Source organism: Diachasma alloeum, unplaced genomic scaffold (assembly GCF_001412515.2).
Source record: "Diachasma alloeum isolate Michigan unplaced genomic scaffold, Dall2.0 Dall_scaffold_00547, whole genome shotgun sequence".
Taxonomy (NCBI): Eukaryota; Metazoa; Arthropoda; class Insecta; order Hymenoptera; family Braconidae; genus Diachasma; species Diachasma alloeum.
The window spans coordinates 161,699-185,864 of record NW_021680679.1 but is presented as its reverse complement, the minus strand read 5'-3'; the positions used below and the strand labels follow the sequence as shown (position 1 = coordinate 185,864).

The 24,166-nt window shown below is 39.1% G+C and overlaps 6 protein-coding genes across 10 annotated transcripts in view; 3 read left to right on the top strand and 3 right to left on the bottom strand.

Annotated features, from left to right (window-relative positions):
• Window positions 1–6: 6 nt before the first annotated feature.
• On the bottom strand, window positions 7–5,120 carry LOC107043078 (fizzy-related protein homolog). The gene is made up of 2 exons (XM_015264384.1): window positions 4,011–5,120; window positions 7–2,111 (listed from the first exon to the last, which is right to left on the bottom strand). Exons 1-2 carry the CDS (start codon window positions 4,770–4,772, stop codon window positions 1,419–1,421), a joined length of 1,455 nt encoding a protein of 484 aa, XP_015119870.1. The 5' UTR covers window positions 4,773–5,120; the 3' UTR covers window positions 7–1,418.
• Window positions 5,121–6,261: 1,141 nt separating this feature from the next.
• Window positions 6,262–12,475, bottom strand: LOC107043122 (gastrulation defective protein 1 homolog). 3 transcript variants are annotated; one of them, XM_015264445.2, is made up of 3 exons: window positions 12,257–12,475; window positions 9,677–11,682; window positions 6,262–7,307 (listed from the first exon to the last, which is right to left on the bottom strand). In XM_015264445.2, exon 2 carries the CDS (start codon window positions 11,667–11,669, stop codon window positions 9,708–9,710), a length of 1,962 nt encoding a protein of 653 aa, XP_015119931.1. In that variant the 5' UTR covers window positions 11,670–11,682; window positions 12,257–12,475; the 3' UTR covers window positions 6,262–7,307; window positions 9,677–9,707. The 3 variants fall into 3 exon arrangements, with proteins under 3 accessions (XP_015119931.1, XP_015119930.1, XP_015119929.1); XM_015264444.2 differs by lacking the exon at window positions 6,262–7,307 and adding an exon at window positions 9,192–9,352; XM_015264443.2 differs by lacking the exon at window positions 6,262–7,307 and having other exon boundaries at window positions 9,485–11,682; window positions 12,257–12,474.
• Window positions 6,366–8,541, top strand: LOC107043048. The gene is made up of 3 exons (XM_015264349.2): window positions 6,366–7,324; window positions 8,197–8,286; window positions 8,368–8,541. The coding sequence occupies exons 1-3, from the start codon at window positions 6,368–6,370 to the stop codon at window positions 8,530–8,532; spliced, it is 1,212 nt and encodes a 403-aa protein (XP_015119835.2). The 5' UTR covers window positions 6,366–6,367; the 3' UTR covers window positions 8,533–8,541.
• Window positions 12,328–15,993, top strand: LOC107043124 (differentially expressed in FDCP 8 homolog). 2 transcript variants are annotated; one of them, XM_015264448.2, is made up of 6 exons: window positions 12,328–12,899; window positions 13,540–13,831; window positions 13,896–14,066; window positions 14,204–14,257; window positions 14,372–14,613; window positions 15,419–15,993. In XM_015264448.2, exons 1-6 carry the CDS (start codon window positions 12,696–12,698, stop codon window positions 15,857–15,859), a joined length of 1,404 nt encoding a protein of 467 aa, XP_015119934.1. In that variant the 5' UTR covers window positions 12,328–12,695; the 3' UTR covers window positions 15,860–15,993. The 2 variants fall into 2 exon arrangements, with proteins under 2 accessions (XP_015119934.1, XP_015119935.1); XM_015264449.2 differs by lacking the exon at window positions 14,204–14,257 and having other exon boundaries at window positions 12,330–12,899.
• A 56-nt stretch (window positions 15,994–16,049) lies between these two features.
• Window positions 16,050–22,051, bottom strand: LOC107043123 (4-coumarate--CoA ligase 1). 2 transcript variants are annotated; one of them, XM_015264446.2, is made up of 7 exons: window positions 21,710–22,051; window positions 19,965–20,141; window positions 19,491–19,828; window positions 18,692–18,838; window positions 17,458–17,975; window positions 16,540–16,891; window positions 16,050–16,232 (listed from the first exon to the last, which is right to left on the bottom strand). In XM_015264446.2, exons 1-6 carry the CDS (start codon window positions 22,013–22,015, stop codon window positions 16,566–16,568), a joined length of 1,812 nt encoding a protein of 603 aa, XP_015119932.1. In that variant the 5' UTR covers window positions 22,016–22,051; the 3' UTR covers window positions 16,050–16,232; window positions 16,540–16,565. The 2 variants fall into 2 exon arrangements, with proteins under 2 accessions (XP_015119932.1, XP_015119933.1); XM_015264447.1 differs by lacking the exons at window positions 16,050–16,232; window positions 19,965–20,141 and having other exon boundaries at window positions 16,477–16,891; window positions 21,710–22,049.
• A 1,198-nt stretch (window positions 22,052–23,249) lies between these two features.
• LOC107043047 (odorant receptor Or1-like) overlaps window positions 23,250–24,166 on the top strand; it is a 4,933-nt gene continuing 4,016 nt past the window's right edge. Inside the window, exons 1-2 of the mRNA XM_029126466.1 lie at window positions 23,250–23,410; window positions 23,455–23,551. Of these exons, the coding sequence (XP_028982299.1) occupies window positions 23,250–23,410; window positions 23,455–23,551 (258 nt within the window). The remainder of the gene's footprint in view (window positions 23,411–23,454; window positions 23,552–24,166) is intronic.

Below are 24,166 nucleotides of genomic sequence, written 5' to 3'. Positions count from 1 at the left end.
AAAAAAAACAAATTTTCAGAGTGCTGTAAAGACTCGAATCGCACATAGAGAAGAAATCATAACTATTTCCAGCTCCAATTTTTAATAAATCTACAGATTCATTTCAACACTCACTCACACACCCACTCAATTGGTTAGTAAATAATAATTATATATTATAATATGCATATATATCAATATAATTTCATCTTTGTTATAAATAGTAAACTTCTCGCAAATCATTGTCTCTTATTCCTTTTCACGACTTGAATTTGTACACATGACTTGAATAGATTGGTGATAACTAAAAAAATCGAAATGAAAATGCCTGTGGAAACCTCTTAACCTGTGAATTATTAATCGTAGGCACTTCAGCCACAGAAAAAATAATGTGAGTATAAAAATTAGTGGAGTGTTGTAGAAAAATCAATTGTTGGTGATTATAATTTTTTAATTTCGTGGAATTATTGCAGCAGGCCGTGCTCAGCAGGAAAATTTCTCCGGGATTTCAAAGTTTTCGTTTGGTATTGAGTGAGGGGAATGGAAACTGATTTTTATTCGGTCAATTTCAGAAATTCACGAAATTAAAATGATTTCTAGTTCAATTCCCTATGGATTCAGATGAAAATGGTGCATAGGTAGTTGATGTGCATATAAACGTTGGGAAAGAAGAAAATGTCGAAAAAATTTACAAATCTCATTTTTCAATTTCAATGGACCAATGAAAATCGCAATTTTTTATTCTCCCCAGGACTTGATGAATTTTACTCCTATTTTTTTCGTCCCTACAAGCCCCAACAAATCTTAAAAAAACGACGATTGAGAGGAATGGAAAATTGATTTTTATTCATTAAATTTCAGAAATTCAAGGAATTAAAATGACTTCTAATTTAATTCCCCTTGGATTGAGATGAAAATGGTGCATATGTAATTGATGTACATATAAAAGTTTGGAGAAAAAAATGGAAATATCAAAAAATTCTGTAAATCCCATTTCCCAATTTCAAAGATCCAATGGAAATCACAATTTCCCATTCTCCCCAGGACATGACAAATTTAACTCCTCTTTATTTCGCCCCCACAAGCCCCAACAAATCTCAAAAAAGAAAACGACGATTGAGAGGAATGGAAAATTGATTTTTATTCATTGAATTCCAGAAATTCAAGAAATTAAAATGACTTATAGTCTAATTCCCGTTGAATTGAGATGAAAATGGTGCATATGTAATTGATGTACATATAAAAATTGGAAGAAAAAAAATGGAAATGTCAAAAAATTCTCTAAATCCCATTTCCCAATTTCGAAGATCCAATGAAAATCCCAATTTCCCATTCCCCCATCACATGACAAATTTAACTCCTCTTCTATCGTCCCCCAACCCCCAAATGTCAAAATCCCCAAGAAATCTCCGGAAAAAACCGACAAACCCCGAAAGAATTCACCGAATGGAAGTGAAAAGATTGAGCCCAGACTTGTTCTCCTTCTGACTCCTGGCTTTGCTGAAAACATTCCAAAACCTGAGTGTCTCGTCCCCAGCCCCAGTGACAATAGCCTCACCATCGGGCGACATGGCGAGATAAAGAACCCGATAAGAATGCCCAGTGAGCTTAGCAACCTGCGTCAAGCTCGGATATTTCCACACGAGAATTTGATTCTGTGAATATCCATGTGTGCTGACGAGTTCAGAGCTGTGTTTAGACCAAGCTAAATTACAAACTTGTGACCCAGTGTCGACGCACTGCATGGGCTGTCCAGTGAGTGTATTCCAGAACCTGATGCATCGATCAGCCGTGCCGCCTCCAGAGGCGAGCAGACCGTGATGATGAGGCGACCAGGCGATGGCCTTCACAGCAGCCAGATGTTCGGTGTAAGTTTGAACTGGCGACAGCGAGTGGAGATTCCACACGTACAGTCGATTGTCGTTACCCCCGGAGGCTAGATACTGATTGTCCGGCGACCATTTTAACCCACAGACCTCCTGCCTGTGCGCCCCTAGCCTCCTCTCTCCCACGATGCAGGGCGTTCTCACGTCTCTCTGGAGAATCAATCGATCACGACTCCCTGATGACAGCACTTCTCCGTTCCACGCTAGTGCTCCCACTCGGGCACTGTGACCCTGCAGCTTGGCAACCTGTGGTGGAGAAATTTATTTAGATTGGGATGACTTAAATTAATTTTGGGTTAATAGTGGGGTTTCTACTATGTCCAAAATTCCACGATTCCACCTCATAATTCATTTAGATTTTCGAGAGGAAGAAGGTTCTTGCGTGGGACGTATGGGGTGGGTGGCGTGAACAATCTACCACAGAAATCTGTCGCTCCTTTTGCGAAAATTCATTGGAGTTTTGTGACTTTTAAAACTGAAGAACAAGTTTTGTTTTGAGAGTCACGGTCTGAAAGTGGAATTGTTTCAAGTCTAAAATTGAAACTCTTATTGTGAGACCTTTGAAATCTTAAAATGAGGCATTATTTTTTTGGGTGTATTGAGAATTTCTCGAGAACAGTATTAATTATAATTCAGAATGTAGCAGTGTAATTAAAACGTTTTTTCTCACTCAGCGCAGTCTGCTCAATTTTTTTTCAGGTTCTTTCGTCGATGTGAGAAACATTTTGATGCCTTCCATTTTTACCAGCCTTCTATATCTCCCACATAGCATTTGAGTAAATAAGAATGTGAATATATAGAGGTTTGTCTTTGTGATTATAATTATATTCAAGTCATTCACATGTCGATTCCATCCGGCACTTCTTTTAAAATAATTTATTCAGCCTGGTCGATTCTAGTCGGGTAATTTGGAAAACTGTGTAATGGATGCCAGTTAATAATGTATTTTTTCGATAAAAAATTTGAAGATTCTAATTCTAAGATTTACAATTCTAGCGACAATTTGAAAAACTGCTAAATAGGGAAACTGAGGCTTAAGAAATTCTTACTCACGATTTTTTGAAGTGAAATATTTACACGAAGGTGGGGTAAGCAGATCAATAGATAGCCGGTTAATGAGAATTTGAGGTGCGTCGAGAGATCGAAAATAGATAAATTACGTAAATGAGCTAACGATGCACTCTATACCTAATAAAGTATGTGAATCATGGGAAAACGACTGGATCAGAAGATAGATACATTCCAAATGTTCATCGATGAAACATTTCCTCGTGTGATTGTACATTAGTGCTATTCTTAAACATCTGAACTAACGGTACAATTCCTATAATATTATTTATAGAATATTTAAAAAGCTGAAACCGTCCATCTTTTGGTGGTTTGTCTATTGGTCTGCTTACTCTACATTTTTAGAAAATTAATCCTGAAATTTCAAGTAAAAAATCTTGAAATATTTAGCAACGACCCATTCACATGAAATTTTCACATATTTTGGTACTAAAAAATCAGCCAAATTCTGGAGTATTCAATGGAATTGCCATTGGAAATCTATTGGAAATTCAATTCAATGTGATGTTAAATTTTCACAATGAGTTCAAGAATTCTAGATATCATTTAAAAGCCCAATTTTCTCGAGTTTCCAAGCTGAATAAAAGATTCCACGAGCTCTTCTAATGCATCAATTTCTCAAATTTCAAAAAATCCAACAGTGTATCGGGCAAAAATGGGCTAAAAAGGCCCCTCAAGTAATGAAATAATGCGAATAACTCAATATTTAGCAAAGACCCATTCACATGAACTTTCCCCATATTTAGTTGCTGAAAAATCCGTCAAATTCTGTGGTACTCAATGAAATTTACCATTTTCCATTCATTGGAAATCTATTAGAAATTCAATTCAGTGTGATGTTCAATGTCCCAATGAGTTCAAGAATTCCGAGTTCACGAAAAAACCCCCGTGTATAGAGCAAAAATGTAGCAAAGGTCCTTCAAATAGTTTCAAAATTAGAGCAACTCACTGACTTTCCCACGAAAATGGACTTTTCAGCATTTGGAAAGAACCTCCTCTCCCTAATGAGTCTAGACTGCGCTCAATTACCCAATTGGGCTCCTTGCACCCTCTCCCCCAAAAAAATGGCCAACAAACCTGCTTGTTAACAGCAACATCCCAGACCTGTATGTACCCCACATGTGTCCCCACAGCCACCAAGTTACCCCTCTCATTCCAAGCGACTGAAGTCACGGAGTTGCCATCCCCAGACAGATCACAGAGTCTCGTTACTTGGCTGGTGCACGCTGACCACAGGTAGACACAGCTCCCGAGGCCAACACTGAGTACATTCTGGGAGGACCAGTCCACCAGATTGAGGTAGAAGTCGTCCTGGAGTTCGGGTGCATCGAGAACCTTGAAGGGAATTCTCGATATTTTCCGAGTGGTTTTCCTGGGCGATCTGAGGAGCTTCTGGCTCTTGGCACTCAGTGGCGAGAGCGAGTACGGGCTGCTCTGGTCCAGGAGGGCTCTGTCCTTGGTGGGTGTCGCATACTTGAACAAATTCCTCCCCTGGAGGACCGAGTATATTCCCCGCTCCTCGGACTGGCTCTTGACATCCTCAATACTAGCTCCCAGCAGCTCGTTCTTCAGGAGACTCGAGTAGGCTATGCCATCGCGACTCCCCTCGCCGTTCTCCCGGGTTTTCTTCGGCACCAGGCCGTTACGACTGTTCTCCGAGATCATGGAGAATGTCGTGTACCAATTGTTACCCGAGCGCGTTGGGATGAAGCGGTCGTAACTGTTGTTCGTTGATTTTGTTGGGGACAAGTATGTGGGGGACATCGGGCTCGACTGGGAGTCGCGTTTGCCCTCGTTGCACGGCTTCAGGAGACGTTTCTCGTACTCGTGGTGAAACATCGCGGGGGGGGGGGGGGTTAATTTTTAAAGAGCTTCGGGGGCTAGCTTCAACGCCGAGGTTTTTTCGCTTTTATTGGGCCTGGGAACACGCACACTATCACATATTCGACGGCTCACACTTGGGTTTAAATCACTTCGAAGGGTTTATTTGTTATGTAAGGTCATCCGGGCGATGGGGAGATGGCGATTGTTTGTTCGTCAATTTTTTTTTCCGGGGGATGGACGTTTGGGGTGGGTTTGGCTCGGGCTCTCTTTTATTTTTTTTTCGGTGGAGTTTCTAATGGAGACTGATTAGACGGGGAGACGTTGACGATACTGCGGGCGATGATGGTGGCCTGACTCACCACACGCTAGGGGACCCTTGTCCGGGAACTGCGGCCCTCTTGTAGGGACTGGGGAAAGTTTGTTGGGGTTCGCGGGTAGGGAAGGTGGCGGGGGGCGCGGCTGCAGGGATCTGCTCTAGCGGCGCAGTTTTCGCGGGAGGTTTGATTGCGGGAACTTCCACGATTTTTGACGGGGATACGTCTGGGGTTTGTATATGAGGTCATTTAGGGAAACGGTTCTTATGGGCAGCGCCATCTAGCGGAATTCTAGGAAATTCTAAACATTTCGAGGAAGTGAATGAGTTTCGTGGAATTTCGAGGAAATTCAGGGAGTTTCTAGAAAATTAGAGAATACAAGGAGTTTCCAGAAAATTCGAGGGAACGCAAGGAGTAGGAAATTCGAGAAATAAGGAAAGACCATAGACGTATCCACGTACAATTACAGCTGTATCGAAGATGCAGCCGCCTGCAATTTTTTCTGTTATTTTTCGATTCTTTATTTTGTAATTAATGAACAGCCTCGATTATTTTTGGAAATTTGGGTTGTTTTGTTTACTCTGAATCTTACTGAATATTCTGAATTTAAAAAAATGGGACATATTTTATAGAAAAAATCGATAGAATTCGATTTTTTTTACAACTTGTTCTATTAAAATATTTTCTATAGAAATTGCTCGGCTGAAGTTTTTTTGTTTAATTTTTTTAATAAAACGAAAAGACAAATAGCGTGGAAAAAACTTGGAAAATTTATGTCGTGGAATTGTTATAAATGTCTCAATAGGAAAAATTATATAGAAAGATGAAATTACTGTTTTGATTTCTACAAAGTATGAAATTGGTCGTCGGCGCCTTCATCATTTGCGATAAGTAAGTAATAAATAATTGGATAACGGAATAAATGAATGAATGAATGAATAAATTACCGCAATTTTTTTTATTACTTGATGATTGCATATTTTTACATAGAACAATCTTTGAAATAATCAGCCATCGGATGCATTCCCACCCACAAAAAATGTAAAATCCGCAACGAACCTGCGAAATCGATAGAAAATCGCAAATAAAATGCTCATAAACAACACCCCCAAGGGCGCATTTCACCTGTCCCTCGTAATTCCATCATCTCCCCGCCCTTCCCATCCCCGATACCATCAACCGTACCAAGCACAAATATCAATACTCCATTTCCCGCACCAGCTCATCACACATTCCTCTGACCCAGAAAATCCATACTGACCCCAGGATGCCTCAGTGAATCACAAGCCCGCAAGCATGATGCATCTTCCCCAGTGGGTGACCAATTCGTTCCCCTTACTATCCTACGCTGTTTTCAAAATCCTGGGCCTAGCCCCGTTCACCGTAAACCCTCGTCCCGCCAACAAATCCCCAATTTTCGTTCACTCCCACATCGGGACTCTCTACAACCTCATCCTGGTGGTCATCGTGGCGATCCTGAGTCCCAGCTCGATAGCCGCGATAGACAGGGTTGAGTTCGAGCGGAAAACATCGACAGCTCAGGTGATCTCGCTAGCTAAGGCCTCAATAGGCCTGGTTGTGTTGGTCGTAGTCTGGTTGTACATAATTCTGAACCAAAAGACCGCCATCAGAATAGCCAATACATGGCAGCACGAGGACGAGACTATGAGGACCCTAGCCTACGTGAAGCACCGCAACCTCAGTGGCCTCCAGCTGCGTCTCTATTTCGTCCTGAACGTCTCCATCTGGATCAACCTATTCTGGACTGATCTGGTGGAGTTCGAGAAGTGGTTCAAGGCGACGTTCGTCGGGATAATAATCCCCAGTTTCGTATTCACTTGGCTAATCCTCCAGTACACGTTCGTCCTGGTGCTCCTGAGGGACAGATTCAGAGCTCTGAATGAGGGACTCAACCGCATCTCCTCGGCGGCTTTTGCCGCCCCATATTACTTCAACTCCTTGGAGCGGACGCTTGACGACGTCATCAGCAAGAATTTACTCGTCATCAAAGTGTCTCATGAAGTTCTATATGAGCTCGTTTGTGATATCTCGAGTCTGTACTCGTTTCCCATTCTTCTGGTAATTTCGGTGCTGAGTGGGACTGTTATCTACTCGTCGTACTATTTGTTCATGATGCTGCTGCTGAATGATGATGTGAAGCCACTCACTATTGTCAACTCGGTGTGCTATCTCTCGATGGAAATGTTTCCCATTGTCGTTCTGTCTTTCGGAGTTACTAAGATCATAAATGAGGTTTGTGAGGGTTTTTCGGGGGATGGAGACTCTTGTTTTTGCTGGATATGCAATTCTAGGGATGTTAATAAGCTTCGGGAGTGAAGAAAAATCGTGTAATTCTCGGGAAAATTTTGCCGCATGAATTCTCAGCAAAAAGGGAATGGGAAAATTTGAAAGGTGGCTTTAAAGAATTGTTCATTTTGTAGAACCTGGATGAAGCCAGTTGAGGGTGGCTGGAAGAGGATAAAGAACTTTAAGAAATGTTTGAAAATACAAGGTGGAGGCGCCGCCATCTTCAAAGATGGCCGTCCCCCTTGCGGCAGAGGGAGGTGGTATGCAAGTAAGATGGCGGCACCCGCGACTGTTGACCACCTCGTAATTTTGAACGCTTCTTAGAATTATTCATCCTCCTCAGATTACATTCAACTTGTTTTATCCAGGACCTAGAAGTTGAACAAATTTTTTAAACTATATTTCAGATTTTTTTCATTCCTTTCTGGTTGAGAATTCATGGCATTAGGTTTTGCCATTTCAGCACTTTTTTCATGAATTTATCACCTTGATTATCTATATTATCTTCTATATAGATACAATTCATAATGTCTTTGAAGGTTAGATAATTTTCAGGGTCAGCTGATCTTTACGGTTAAATACTCTTGACTATCTAATAGTTTTAAAAATTGAACGTTGGCAAAACCGAGGATTTTGAAAGTGAAGCACATTATGCGTCTAATATTTTTCTATTTTAGATGAAGCTCACGCCCGTAGCGATCCACAAACTCCTCACGCGATCCTTTATCAAACCAGAATTAAAGTCTCAGGTATTTCACTATCAATTCAATTAACAACGAGTCAATTAGTTGTTATCCTATACTATAATATAATTTCAGCTCAAGTTATTTTCGTTGGAGTTACTCCACAGAAACGTATCCTTCACTGGCGGAAATATCTTCTCCCTCGATGGAACACTTCTTCACTCTGTGAGTCATTCCTCAATTAATCAGTGCAAGACGAAAATTTCTCGTGACTACTCCGCTATTAATGATTATTTTTTTCTGTAGATACTCAATACAACAGCAACGTATCTAATCATCTTATACCAATTTTCTCAACCGGATAAAAGTACTTCCAACACCTCTCGAATAACTAATGCAACTTCTGGCAAAAGTTTCTATATTCTAACCGATGCTCTCGGAGATATAAATCATGTAAACGATGAATTATAAAAGTTCCACTAAAAAGTGTCTATTCCGTCTGCATAAACCTCACATTTGCATCGTCTATCGATAAGTCACATTCTCTGCGTGTTTTTTTCCCACGCTGCTCAGTAATTTTTCATTTCCAATAACATGAGGAATTTCACATTTCCCGAGCGACTTATCTCGTTGTCAGGTACAAATGGACGAGTGCTGCACAATTCGTGCACGAATCTACTACAACTGCCAAAACATATTCTAAATATGCTTAAACACACCTATAAACAATGACTCCGTACAGTTGACGAAATTTACCAATAAATAACCATCAATAAACTATTAAAAATGATAAACCCTCGGCATCATGGGAGCGTCTTCGGGCTGTGCGCTCAAAAATTGCTGTATTTCTTCTTCAAAATAATTTCATTTCAGTTGTTACATCAGTTTTTTTCAATTTTTTTGTTTACATTTCGATAGAAGTTATGAATCGCAAGAGCAAACGTGTGAAACTCTCTAGTTGCTCAACACAAAAGCAACGTGTCTAATCATCCTATTTCTATTTGCCCAGTTCGATAAAAGTACTTCCAACAGCTCTCGAATTACTGATAGAGTTTGTTTAGTTTGATTGTAAGCGCTCCTGCCAGAGGCAAACCGATGCTCTCGGAGATATAATAAATGCAAACTCTAAACTGCAGAAGTTACACGTGTAAACCGCATATTTCACCAGTAGAGACCTCAGATTTCCATCGACTATTTATGTCCAAGAATTTCTATAGAAAATTCAAGATCTACTGCCATTTAATTCTTTTATTCACCATTCCTTGCCAAAATGTTGGTAAAATTGCATAATCTTCAACAGAATTGAAAAAACAATTATAATTTATTAAAAATAGAATTCCAATCGAAATACCTAGGTGATACCCAGGTAGGTACCTAGGTAATGTGTTAGGTGTTGTATTATGGAAATAAATTCAAGTCTTCACAAGGTTAGGTTAGCTTCATTAATTGTTTCATACAGCAACATTGAAGGTGAAAGGGCAGCATATAGCACCCCCTCTTCATAATGTGTTTACACATGACCAAATATGGCCCAGGATTATAATTGACTAGTAATAATTAAATGACGGTCAAATCGAAATTCATTAATTAAAAATCGTACTTGACAACTCTTTACCTTTATTATCCTCACAAATACAACATTCCCTTTACAATTTCGGTTTTTTGCTGGAAGGTCCACTCTCCCCCTCGTCACTCTGAAAAATGGTAGTCGGCTGGGTCTTCTTGTAGGCCGGGGCAATCCAGTAAGGATTCTCCTCCGCCTCCTTCGCGAACTTCAGAATAGCCTCCCTGGGATCCTGATCGTCCTCGATCCTCTTGCTCAGCCCAAGATTCCTGATCACATACGAACTCAGCGTTCCCCCCGATGACACCACCCTCCCCCCCTGCCCCGAAGTGATCGGAAGATCGGGTCTTCGAGACTTGACAGGATCCAGTCGATCCTTTTCAATCTGCTTCCTCACGGACTTCGGCCTGTCCTGCCTGAACAGGGGAAGTGCATGAGGCGTGATGATCTGCTGTGTCGACATCATCTCAATGTGATTCTGCTTGTGCTGTGTCTTAACGACACACAACTTGGCCCCCCTCAGACTCCTCTTCGAGTCATAATACGCCTTAACGATCCCATTACCACACCCCACAAAAATCTGATTGAGCTTCGGGTGCCAGAGGGTCTTGATGACATGTGAATTCGTCACCTTAATCTCATTCACCAACTCAAAACTATTCTTATCGTAGAACAGCACTCGCCCGTGGGTCTGACCCTTCTTCAGAGACTCACCAGTAATGACCATCGAGTCGTCAGGACTGAACATGCAGTCTGTCGTGTCGTACCGGGAGAACAAATCCTCCGCCACGAAGATCGGCTTCTTGAAGTTTCTCAGGTCCCACAGCTTGAGAGTATCATCGCAAGACCTCGTGGCCAACAGGTCCCCTACGTAGGAGAAGCTCAAACTAGAGATTCCAGCCCCACTCTGGTGGGCCTCTCTCAGAATCAACGAAGGATTGACAAAGTTCTTTCGGTGATCCCACATCTGGATGCTTCCATCGATGCATCCACAAGCAACCACTGTCCCCTCTCGACTGTAACCACACGTCGTGGGGATCGTCTTGACCCCATTCTGCGCTCGACACTTGATCAACTCCTTATGCCTCTTCGGTCTGTACAGTATCCAGAGCCGGCAGGTGCTGTCCTGCGAGCAAGTCATGTACTCCTCCTTGACGAAGGGATGCCAGGCACCAGAGTTCAGGCCAGCTGTGTGGCCCTTCGTCCTCGCCATGTCCGTTATGTACTGGTCACCCTTCACCGTCTCGCATTTCTCGAAACCGTCGCGATCGAGGACTTTAGCCTGCGCTGAACCCGATATCACGAGGATGACGTCTCCAGTCATCGAGTACTGGAGGCACTTGATCGGGTGGTTCTCGCAGGGCTGGAGGGTTCGGAAGCTACGGAGGGAGGAGTCCATTCCCGCAAAATCCCAGAAACTTACGTCGTAGTCGATCGATCCTGAGGCGAGGCGGGCGCCAGCAGGATCTGCTGCTACCGCTGTTATCGCTTTTGTACCGTGGGCCATTGATACCTCGTGGGTGCAGGGGATTTTCTCCATCAGGGTCAGTTCCTCCGTGTCGGAGTCATCAGAGTCGTCTGAGGTGTCGCTGTTTCGACTTTTGTCCTTTGTCTTGGAGGATTTTGGATCATCCGAGGTGTTCGCGGGGGGTGGGGGTAATGGACCGATCACGTCATCGTCTTCCTCTGAGGACTCGTCATCGGGCGCAGGTGTGGTTTCGGTATTTTTTCGGGATGAGTCGTCGGTTTTAGGGGGCTCGGAGGATCGCACGGTTTTTTTTATGTTCTCCATCATCTCTTGGACGTCGAAAGCCTTTGCCTTCTTACCGAATCCCGTCATACCCATTATTTTACGGAGATTTTCCGATTCTTCCTCGTCCTCCGGACGAATCTCGTGGATCTCGGTGGGGGGTTTCGCCGCGGGTTTTTTACCGAAGGTTCCGAAACCGGAGGGGGCTGGCGATGAACTGGGGGTGGGGGGTATTTTGTCTTCGGGCTTGGGGAGGGACGCCCCGATTTTACCGAAGGTTATCGTTTTTCTCATTGTGGGTGGGAATCTGAAAAGAAGAATGAGAATGTTTTCACGTTTTCATGTTTTTTTGTTTGATTTTCCTGACGAAAAGGAAAGAAATATCGAATGGAAAAAAAAAAATTTGAGCCGAGGAAATTCTATCGAGAATGTCTGAATAGAACAAATTATATAGGGAAATCGAAATCTATTGACTTTTTATAGATTTTCTGTTGAACATTTCAATAGAATCGACCAAAAACTAATAGAAAGTTCAAGAGAAATACAGTAGAGTTGTCTAACGAATTCGCTAGGTTTTTTTAGATTGTATCTTTATAAATTTTGAAGAATAAAACGCAATGTATTGAATGCGAGGGAATAAAAGAAAAAAATATGAATTTTAAAAGGGAAAACTTGTCTAAAAGTTTTGTTTGATTTTCATAATGAAAAGAAAAGAGAAATAGAATTGTCTAGCGAATTCGCTGGGTTTTTCTGTTAAATTTTTTCGTACGTGTACAGTTCATCTGCATTTTTCATTAGAAGTTTCAATGAAGTTATCGATAAAAGTCTGTTTACTTTGGAGCTAAGGGAGGTTAGAACCCCTCAAACTGCTACGAACGTACCTCAATTATCCTCGAAGACGTTCCAACCTTCCACAAGATGAATTCAAAACACCGCAATCGCCCCCGCAGCTACAAACATCACAAACAATATTTATTAATCTACTTTTATTCAGTTAAACCTCTGTTGAATTTTTCGATTGTGCAAACGTCGAGAGTCACAACGCCAAACACTGAGACGTCGAGAGGGGGAACCTTGGGACGATCAGCGATCAGCTGATCGTCAATTGCAGCATGCAAGTTGCAAACAGCAATGATTCACTTGCTTCCCTTCACTCCACCCAATTTCCATGATTTCACATCAAAAGTGGCACTGGTGATGTGTAATTAGGGCTTGGTAACGCAGTGCGACAGCAGTTTGATGTTAATCAGTCGAATTATTTGATTAGTAATTAGTGAAATGGACTGTTATATCGAGAATTAGAGTTTGGAGAGGTGAAACATGGCGGGATTGACAGCCAACACGAGTGGTTCCACCTCGGAGCTGAATTATGCCAAGAGAACGAGGTCCAACAGCTCTGGGACAGCGTCAACACCATCATCCTCCTTTGATTATGCACCTGGTGATGCAGATGATAGCTCGGGGAGTCGAGTTGCTGTTCCCTACAGCTTGAAGTCTGTGGAAGCGCTTCTGTCGTTATCGAAAGTATGAATGCATTCATTCAGTGATTTGATAATTCATGTGTTCATTTATCTGCTGAGAATCTTTAAGTTCTTCTTATATTTTTCTTTATGAAATCGTCTTGCATTCTAGTTCCATTTAAATTTTCTTTTTTTTTTCAAATTTTATTGTTGGAACTTTAAAAGTCGAAATTGATAGATTTTTTTTTTCTGAAAAACTGAGAATTATAACAAAATCTTCCACAAATGTGTAAATTTCTATTTTAAAAATTTAGAGAGAATTTTTTTCGACGAAAATTCTTGAATTCTTTTTTGTTGGAGCTCTTCTGTCTTCGTCAAAGGTGTCAAGAATATTTTAATATATATTCACCCATTCATTAATTTGATAATTCATATATTTAAGAATCCTTTTTCATTCAAGTTCCATTTAGCTTTTTATTTTGTTTATATATTTGAATATTTATTTATTATATCTACTTTTTATAAGATGATGTTTCGGAGAATTAAATGACTTTTAATTGACTTAAAGTTATTTTAGTTTTTTTTCCTGAAAAACTAAGAATTGAATTTAATCTTCTACAAACGACATGCGAATTTTAATTTAAAAAATTGGAACAAATCCATTTCCATATTCCAAATTTCAAATTCTAAAATGTCTCCTCTAGACAGCTACCCTAGAAGATCTAACCGAGATGGTGGAAAAATGTAAGCAGATGGTCCTCGAGAGTGACCAGTGCACAGAAGAGAGAAAGTGGCTGGTGAGGAGATTGATTGAGTTGAGATTGAGGGCCCAAGAGCTACGAGAGACGTCCGACGCCAATTCCTTGGAAACCCAAGTGATACTGGGACATCATCTGGTGCCACAGAAGTATCAGATCTCCAGTTCTGGTCCCATGTACTGTGATCACTGCAGTGCAGCTATTTGGATGATGCTGCAGTCCTGGTACATGTGCAGTGGTAATTATTAATCGTCACTATAAATTAATCATTCAAAATATTGATGGGTTTTCTGTAAATTCAGATTGCGGATATTGCTGTCACTGGAAGTGCATAACAGACGTTCGTAGAGTCTGCGCCAATGTCGTGGCGAGTGAGGCTGGAGGGTACATCTTCACGAAGGAAATTTGCCCTGAAAAAGGACTCTCAGCTCAATTGTACAGATGTGCAGAGTGTCACACTAAAATAACCTTCAGTAAGTTTACTATTTTCCCGAAAAAATTAAAACATCAAAAATATTCCGTATATTTTGTCATTCCACTCTATTTTTTCATAAGACATTTTTTCAGAGAATTAAATATTTACCAAAAAATGCCTCGTTTTATTTGCAAGCTTCCGCAAAAAGTCTGTCATTGCCATGCTTTGGCAGTCCTTTCAGACAAACAGGTATAAACATTCCCAATGAAACAGAAGAATAGAAGAATTACTGATAGATCTCAGGCAAACTCAACTGAAGGATCTAATGTAATTTTTATTTCTCTCGTTGTCGTTATCATTTAGACTCCACCTGGGTTGAACCGAGACTATGTGACTACACAGGCCTGTACTTCTGTCAGAGATGTCATTGGAACACTCTAGCTGTGATTCCAGCGAGAGTGATAAGGAACTGGGATCTAGACCCGAGGAAAGTCAGTCGTTCTGCTTCTCAATTGCTTGGATTATTAAATGAACGACCGGTATTACCACTAGAGGAATTAAATCCGCAACTATTTACGCTTGTACCTGATTTATCGGTGTTGAAGGTAACTTTGTAGGATTATTATTATTATTATTATTATTATTAGAATTTTTTGATTGTTTAATTATAATTTTTAGCGGCTCCTACTTGATGTAAAATTCACTAGAAATCGGGAATATATTTTAGATTTTAAAGAGGGAAAAGCAATTGAGACAACGTTGTCCTGTGAAATTTTTCCTTATGTTTTGATTCGTTAATTTAAAAATTACTGTCTCAAGTATTCGATAAATTGATTAAAAAATTGAGGTATCAATTAATAAATTAATAGATCGATTTCTATTCAAGATCTTTTGAAAAATCAATTATTTTTTTTTAATGGAAAGTCTCCAATAGAAGCTATTTTGTAGAAAAAATTAGTGAAATTTCATCTTTCTGTTAAACTTTTTCTGTTGAAGTATTTTCTATAGGAATTCCTCGACATCAATTTTCCAAGGTTTTTCCACTTTATTTTGCTTTCCTCGTTATTGTAAAAATCAACCAAAAAAACAGAAAATTAATAGAATTAATTAAATAGAAGAACTGAATTTAATTCATTTTTTCTATAGCCCATTTTCCATTGAGCATTTCTATGAAAGAAAACGCACAGAAAAAACAGCTAAATTTTTCAATGAAATCGTTTGCATTTACAAAATATTTCCGTTCATAAATTGATAAATTAATCAATTAATTTCCGAACTAATTCATCACACAACGGATTAATCAACAGATAAAAGAATTGAGCCATTAATGAAGTGATTCATCAACGAATTAACGAATCAACTAATCCATTGATCAATTTATTTCAAAATGACATGATCAAAAAATTTCAGAGACTGCGAGAAGAACTCCAAATGATGAAAAAATACCTGGTCTTCTGCCCAGACGCCGACTTCCAGGGTCTCCCCTGGCGCGTAGGTCTCCGCACCCACATGATCGAGAACTCTGGAAACTATTCAATGAAAGATCTCATCGATCTGCAGAGTGGAGTGCTCATGGAGGAAATAACTGTTGCATATGTCGCAATGAGGAATCACATCACTGAATCCTGCGAGTTGTGTCATGCGAGAGGACATTTGTGCGAAATATGTGGGAATAATGAGGTCATATTTCCGTGGGACGCCTCTGCCGTTTCCTGTCATCAGTGCAATGCTGTGCACCATCGAGTCTGCTGGTCTAAACGGAACCACTGTTGCCCCAAGTGCACGAGGATAAAGAAAAGACTTGCAAGGGAGAGTGAAAATTGCGGGTCTGGTGATGAAGAATCCGCTTAATTAGATTTTATTGTATTTACTGATGACGAAGGGGATTTAATGATTGACGAAATCGAATGGAAATTTATGATAAATTATTGACTCGTAATTTTTTTATGAATAACTATGGTAATTGAATTGTTTATTGGTGTTGATGAAGATGAATAAATGAAATTTTTACGGTTATTATTCATCCAGAAGACGTTTCATCCTCGTGTCAACAATGTCATTTGAAAAATTTATTTTCGTAATTATTTTAGGGAACATTTTACGGTGTGATTCCTCCAGCCCATGAGTTTCAGGGGTTTATTATGAACACAAGTCTATTTAGTTGTAAAATGAAAGTCATTTTGTGGTATTGCTATTTGAGGAAGTAATGCACGAATGAAAAAATTTAATAGAAAAACCTAGCGAATTCGCTTGACAATTCTATTGGATTTCTATTGAAATGTCCAATAGAATTTCCTCAGCTCAAAATTTCCAAGTTTTTTCATTCAATTTTTTTTTCTTGGGGAAACAAATCAAACAAGGAAACTCAGAAAAATTAAGCCAAGGTAATTCTGTAGAAAATATCTCAACAGAATAAGTTGTACAGAAAAATGGAATTTTATTAAAAAACTAATGGAAAATTCAATGGAAATCGAATAGAATTGTCTAGCGAATTCATTAGGTTTTTCTATTAAATTTTTTCACAGGTGTATTTAAATTAATTAGAACTCACTGAGCTTCACAACTTCTGGAGTTCCTTCCTGAGTATTTTTCCAGCAGCACTTTTTATTATTTTGTCAGTAAAAACAACATGAGCAAGTCGTTTGTACTTGACAACGCGTTTGGCAACGAAGTCTTTGATCTCGTCCTCTGTGAGTTTTGCACCCGCTTTGATTACAACAAATGCCTTTGGCACTTCGCCGAATCTGGGGTGCGGGACACCGACTACAGCAGCGTCTGCGATATTCTCGTGGCCGTAGAGGATATTCTCGAGTTCTGCGGGGGATACTTGAGACCCCTGTACCTTGATGAGTTCCTTTATACGTCCGGTGATGAATAATTGTCCTGGTTAAGGGGAATTAGAGGGATTCAGTAGTGGAAAAAGTCAATTTCTCGTATTTTTGGGCCATTTAAATATTACGTCACGCGATTTTTTAGTTTTTTTATAAGAAAACAAAAAGAAATTAGCGAAGCGGTAAAACGGTTCAAGTCAATTTTGACTATTGCCCAGTTTTCAATGAATATCTCGAAATCTGAGGGAGATAGCAAAGTTTTTGTTATGAAGTTTTTTGTGGAGCGACTTAAGAGCTATGAAAAAGCTCATTACGAAAATTTCGCTATCTCCCTTAGATTCGGAGATATTTCTTAAAAACTCCGCTGAGCGATTCCCCGCGCATCCCCGCGGAGGTGACCAAGTCGCAGGGTCGCGTTTGGTGACCAGGCTAGGGTTAATGAACAATATTTTAAAAGTTTGTGAACGAAAAATGAATATTCAGGTCTCAAACTTGATATCAGAAATTTAAATAAAAATCTTGCAAGTTCCCTATTTTTTGAAGAAAGCCTTTTTCGATTTTATAATTTTTCCTCACCAAAAATATCAAATATTGAAAAACGTGAGATATATTTTCTACCTATCTCATCGATGTATCCCAGATCCCCAGTTCTGAACCACTCTTTATCCATGCACTCCTCCGTAGCCTTAACATTCTTGTAATATCCCTTCATCACTTGCGGTCCTCGCACGAGAATTTCTCCGATCTCCCCAACCCCGAGATTTCTCCCGGGATCATCCTCCTGATGAACGATCCTCACTTGTGTATTGGGAATCAATAAACCAACTGATTCCGTCGATGCGTTTTTCCCCAATGTTATCATTGGTGAGGTCTCTGTCAATCCGTAGCCCTGAGAGAACCTAAAACTCGATCCCATTTTCGCTCGGAACTTTGTGATTAACTCGTGAGTGAGGGGTGCCGCTCCTGAACCCAAGATTTTCAATCTAGCCAGATGTTTCTCATTGAATCTATCGTCGTTGATCATCAATTGAATCACCGGGGGCACGCCGAGGAATATCGTCGCTCGATATTTTTCCAATACACTCAGCAGAGTGTCCGATGTAAATTTGGACATGCAAATGATCTTTGCGCCATAACTGCAAAGATCCACGAGAAGAATATTCAGTAGGTGAAGGGATTTCGTACAAAAATCTAGCGCAATGAGAGAAAAAATTGGCTCTTCCGAAAAATTGTGTTTTCCACGTGAGAATATTTGATCGAGTGGAACAGATTTACTTGAGGGAAATTGACCAACTTGATAGAAGGAAATTTAACATCTTTCACAAAAATCAAATTTTTGTCGTGACCATCAGAAATATCCCTAGAAGAATTCCAACTGTTGGCAGAAAAAAATATAATCTATTGTACGACAATCATGTGATCTGAGAGAACTCCACAGGTTTATACCATAGAAGAATACATTGACGAGGAAAGAATATTTTTTTCCAAAAAAAATTGTCCCCTCGAAATTATTTAGTTTTCCCAATAACACAGTTATCGGCAAGAAAATTGTAGTTTCCTCTTGAAATTATCATTTGTTCCATGGAAATTATAAGTGTTTACCGGACAAAGATATCCAAATTCTGAACTATTTTATAAAATCCTTCTTAAGAAATTTAGAAATATTTGTCCAATAGTTTATTTTTTGTCCACAAGTAAATTAATTCAACGCGACAAAAGATCTCTTCAGGGGAACATATAATTTTTCGGCAGAACAAATTTTTTCCTCAGTGCAATTACCACTTCACAATTGAATTCTAATTGTTCCCTCCCGAGGTGTTGCATTTACGCTCCTGAACACAACCATCATTACCTTAAAGAACCTAACAAACAAACAGTTAGACCATAAATATGGTACAGAGGAAGGAATGCGGGGACAATGTCCTGAAATCCATTGATCGTCGGCTCCAGGATGGCGCATTCCGGGTGTTTCATTTGGTTCAAATTAGCCACTAGATGTCTGAAAATTTTTCCTCATGAAATTTCAATAGAATGAGTTGCACAGAAAAGTCCAATTCAATTAAAACGATTAATCGGTTAAGGGGTAACCGAATGCCACTAATTTTCCAAATTTTTTGAAAAAAAATTCCTGCTGAATATTATCGATATTTTTACAAATCCAAGCACATTAATCTCCAGGAAATGATAATGAAGATCAATGTGCTTTGGGTTCAAAAAATATTAATAATATTAATAATAAAAATAAAAATATATATAATAAAAATATATATTATTAAAAATATTAATAATATTGAAATTGTTCGAAAATTTCGAGGAAACGGTAGCCTTCTGTTACCCCTTAAATATGTTCGTACATGAGAATTGATGGAAATAAGAATGATTGCAACTTGTTAGTAAATGAAATTCCTTCAGGCAGTCCCGTAGTTCAATTTTTTCAGCTAAACAAATTTCCCGTGAAAAAAACGGACAACGTCAACGCTTAATAAAAGGATTGAACTAGGACCTCTAATTTCTTCAGCATTTTTAAGCGTCCAGAAACACGCTAAAATGTAAAAAAACGAAAATGGATGGTGCCGCACTCACTGAGGGAGTGATCGAGGGTTAAATATGTTCATGCGTGAGAAAAATGGAAAAAAGAGAGTCATTGAAACCTGTGAGTAAGTTCAACTCCCTTAGGCAGTCCCGTGGTTCCGCTCGAATACGGCAGAATCACAGTATCATTTTTAGCATCAATAGTCATTCTCTCCTGAGTCTTTTCGAATTCCTCGACATCGTCAGAAACGAGATCTCGGAAGTCGACGGCACCAGAGGGTACGTCTCTCTCATGAGTGGCAACAATCACTGGTGACTGAATCGAGATGTTGCCCATCTTAATCGCTTCCATAACAGTAGCATAATTCGCGGTATTCGTGATAACCGCTGTGGCATCTGAATTTTCAAGCTGTCGGCTCAATTCGTATGCTGTGAAGGCAGGATTCATCAACGTTAACTGAAAGGTCACGCGATTACATGATATAGCATGGAATTTGTTCACTTTGTGATAACGCGTTAAATCGCACGAAGATAGCGTATCGCGAAAAACACTCGATGATCGCGAAATCAGCGAATGCATTGAAATAAGTTACCCGAACTCCAGCTTCACTGGCGCCTAGAACGACTATAGCGTATTCAGGAATGTTTGGGAGGACGACTGCTAGAGTTGTGCCTGGCAGCAATTTGCTCCTCCGTAGGGATGTTGCGAACTTTCCGCATGATTTCCGGAGCTGTTTGTATGTGTACATTCGCCCAGTCTGCGCACATACCTGATGCAGGAATATTACGATTGGTTACAGGCACGAAAGAATTTAATACACTGAGAGAAAAACGACAAAGTTCTCAAACAAGTCTTACTTGTCCCAAGAAAATAGTTTTTTGAAAATTATCAAAAAATAATTTTTTTGTGCCAAACATGCAGAGAGTGCGTCGGAATGAAAGATTTTTTATCGCAAAAATAGATTTAGTAGTTCAAAGAAAATTGCATTCTCTGTACACGCAAGAAATGTCATTTCTAGCACTACTCCTTCGTTATTCGATACTCCCATACGTATTTTGCTCCCGATAATAGTTTTTCGTTTCGGTTGTCTAATAATCACCGACAAGAAATGAACCCTTAAATGACACAATATTAATGATATAATAGCAATCTTGTAACTTAGGGATAAAATATTTGTTGATAAATTTTCCTCTGTATTAGAAATTTTCGTATAATAAAATCAATTAAATCAAGAATTAGTGGAGTTTAAAAAATTGATTGAAGAATAGTAAATAAAATTTCCAAGAGGAAAGAATGATTAAGCGTCGGGGATTCCAATTCACCTCGTGCATTCGTGCCTACATAATTTGAAGATATAATTATCATTTTTCTAACAAAAAACAAAACATGACGTTAATTTTTTTTTTTACATAAATATTGATGTCATATTGTGAAAAAAAAATATAGGTATAAAAGATATTTAATATAGTATATATTATATGAATAATAAAATTCCAATCACAATCCTATGTTTAAATTGATCGCTCGTGTGCCGGAGAGCCGACAGGAAAATGAAAAATGAGAAATGAATAAACTCGACTTCCCATGGCCTCTGCATATTGTGAGGTCAATAACAAATAAGGAATTGCTGTGTCAATGAAAATAGCTGGGAATAAATAATCGGATCGTGAGACATCAATTTTCGAATGTTTTTGTTTGTTTTCTTATTTTCAATAATTTTGGAATATGATTTCGATTGAAAATTTCTGGAATTTTCCAACAAATCATTAAGTTTGGAGAAAAAAATGGCGAATAGGCTAAAATCAAGGTTTGAAGTTTTATTTTTCGATTGTCGCCAACAAATTCAAGTGAGGGTGAGAAATGAGCATTATTATTGAAAAATTCGGGGTATTCGGACAATGATTTTTTCAATAATGATGCGCTACGCTAGACAATTCTATTGGATTTCTATTGAACTTTCTATTATTTTTTGGCCGATTCTATTGAAATGTCCAATAAAATAAAAATAAAATAGAAGTCAATAGAATTCGATTTTTTGATGCAACGTCCGCTCAAATTTTCTACGTTTTTTTTTTCATTCTATTTTTTTTTCATCAAGAAAATCAAACAAAAAAATTGGAAAATTCGCTCCGAGGAAATTCTATAGAACTAGAATCGGCCCATAACGAATAGAAAGTTCAATAGAAATCCAATAGAATTGTCTAGCGAATTCGTTAGGTTTTTCTGTTAAATATTTTCGTGCGTGAAACCCCGTTCCCTCAACTCTATCATCAAGCCTGTTATGACGCCTCGCAACCGAGAATAATAAAAAAAAGTATTTGAGGAAATAGTCTTTACAAGTGCGATTTCATTCCACCATTTATGCGCATCCTTCCACACATGTTGATGAATATAATCAGAGGGTATTTCCACGTCTTCATAGCGACTCCTGAAGACGTTATTCTCATCGATTGTAGGTCGATGCAAAACTGATTTCCCCGCTGATCTTAAATGTGAAGCTGTGCCAAATGATTTATTGTCCCACTGTTGCCTCGATTCGCCGAAATTTTTTGAATACAAACATCGCAGCGCTCTAACAGGCCGATTATTCAGTAACTTTCGATGATAAAATAATGCAAAACACATTCGCGGTTTAAGTATCATGTCTACGTTGGTAATAAGCACCAAACTGAGCTCATTTTATCGCGACGACGCATTTATACATGTAACGAGCAGCCAGGCATTGTTGCAACAATGACGAATGACGGGAAAAGCTACAGTTCGTAAACTATAGGAGCGTACGCCAATGATTGCCACAGACAACTATCCAGTTAGAATTGTGCGGAGTCTGTCTAATGAGTTGCAAGAATAACAGGCCTTTTCATTTCGGAAATGTAGGGGAAAATATTTATTTCGTTTGAAAAATATTAATTTTCAATTGAAAAATCTCTAGGAAAATACTGAAAAATTCTCATAAATATAGTATTTATCAGAATATATATTTAATATTTACAATATATGTGGTATTTAAGGTGATATACATTTGAGCCTTCAAAAATCAGTAGCGAAGCCATAAATTCAGTAGCGAAGAGGTAAAAGGAGATAAGTCAATTTTGACTATTGACCAGTTTTCAATCAATATCTCGGAATCTAAGGGAGATGGCGAAATTTTTGTAATAACCTTTTTTGTAGAGCCGATTGAGTGCTACAACAAATGTAATTACGAAAATTTCGCTATCTCCTTTAGATTCCGAGATATTGATTGAAAACTGGACAATAGTCAAAATTGACTCATCTTCTTTTACCACTTGACTGCTGAATTTAGAGCAATAAATTTAAGTTTTAAAACGGGTTGAGTCGATTTAGCCCTTCGCAGAGTTTTCAAGAAATACCTCCGATAAAGGAAATAACCAAATTATTGTAATGACTTACTTTAATATTTAAAATTTTAAGATTTATGTTAAACATTGACAGCTTCACAATTTAACGGTAATTATAATTGGTTGACATGCTTATCACTGTACTGAAGGTGCTGAGCAAGTACACAATACTCTGTTCACTCCTAAATTAGCAACTGAAATGTCGTTTCAACTACCTATCGAAAAAAAAAATCGCTCAACTGCCTTGAGAATTTCCAGTCGTGCTGCACGTGCAGCAGACCCCGCAATTTTCCAGATATCGACTGAAAACAACAAGGGGCATAAATTACAGGGCGCAATAATATGCAATACCCAATTCCTGAAATGTCAATTAGAGATGGGGTTGAGCTAAGTAACGAATAGCTCGACTTCCACCCGGAAGTTGTAGCCTTGTGATTACAGCGGAACCCCTTGTCATCAGCCAACTATTAAAATAATACTCCCCTTTCCCTTCACTTTCCACTCGGAACACTCGCACGATGCGTCAGTACAAGATGCAAGAGCGCGGCGATCCTTTCCTCGTGGAGAATAACTCGCTGCGACGAGTGCCACCGAATTTCCATATCCAAATATCTTTGACTATGATCAAGTATTTCGGCACGTGGCCGCCGAAGGATAAGTTCCGATTTCTGTATCTTGTGTATTCATTTTTTTTTTTATCTTCATGCTGGGGGTTTATCTCAGTGTCCAATTCATCAATCTGATCATCATTTGGGGCGATGTGCCCAGCATGGTCGCCAGCGCTTTTCTGCTAATGACGAACAGCGTTCATGCTTACAAGGTTGGTTGCGGTCGGAGCTGAATGGAATATTTATTAAATACCGTAGTGAGGCATCTATTAAGAAATTTAATAGAAAATCTGACCCTGTGACCGCCGGTGAAATATTTTTTTTTCAGTTTTCACTTTTTCCACATACTTTTGAGAGTTCTGAATAGTCCGTCGCTTAAATAGTTGGAATCAACGTTCACCCGGCTAAAAAATTCGATTTTGCCGAAAGTCGACTTTCTCCCGAGAAAAACGAAAAATCTGACCCTTTGAAAATTTGAAAAAAAAAACTTTTTCAGTTTACACTTTTTCCACATACTTTTGAGAGTTCTGACTAGCCCGGCGCTTAAATAGTTGGAATAAACGTTCACCCGGCTAAAAAATTCGATTTTGTCGAAAATCCACTTGCCCCGGAAAACCCGAATATCTGACCCTTTGGCTNTCCCTCATGTATCGATATTCCAAATTTTTATTTTTTTCCTCATTGAAGTAGTTTTGAAGAAAATTGCGAGCTAATAAAAAACATTTCATATCTTGTCTGACATCTTTGCTACAAACTCGGGTTTTCAACTCGGGTTTTCAATTGAAAGCCCGAGTTGTAGACCCGAGTTTGTAGCAGCGATGTCAGAC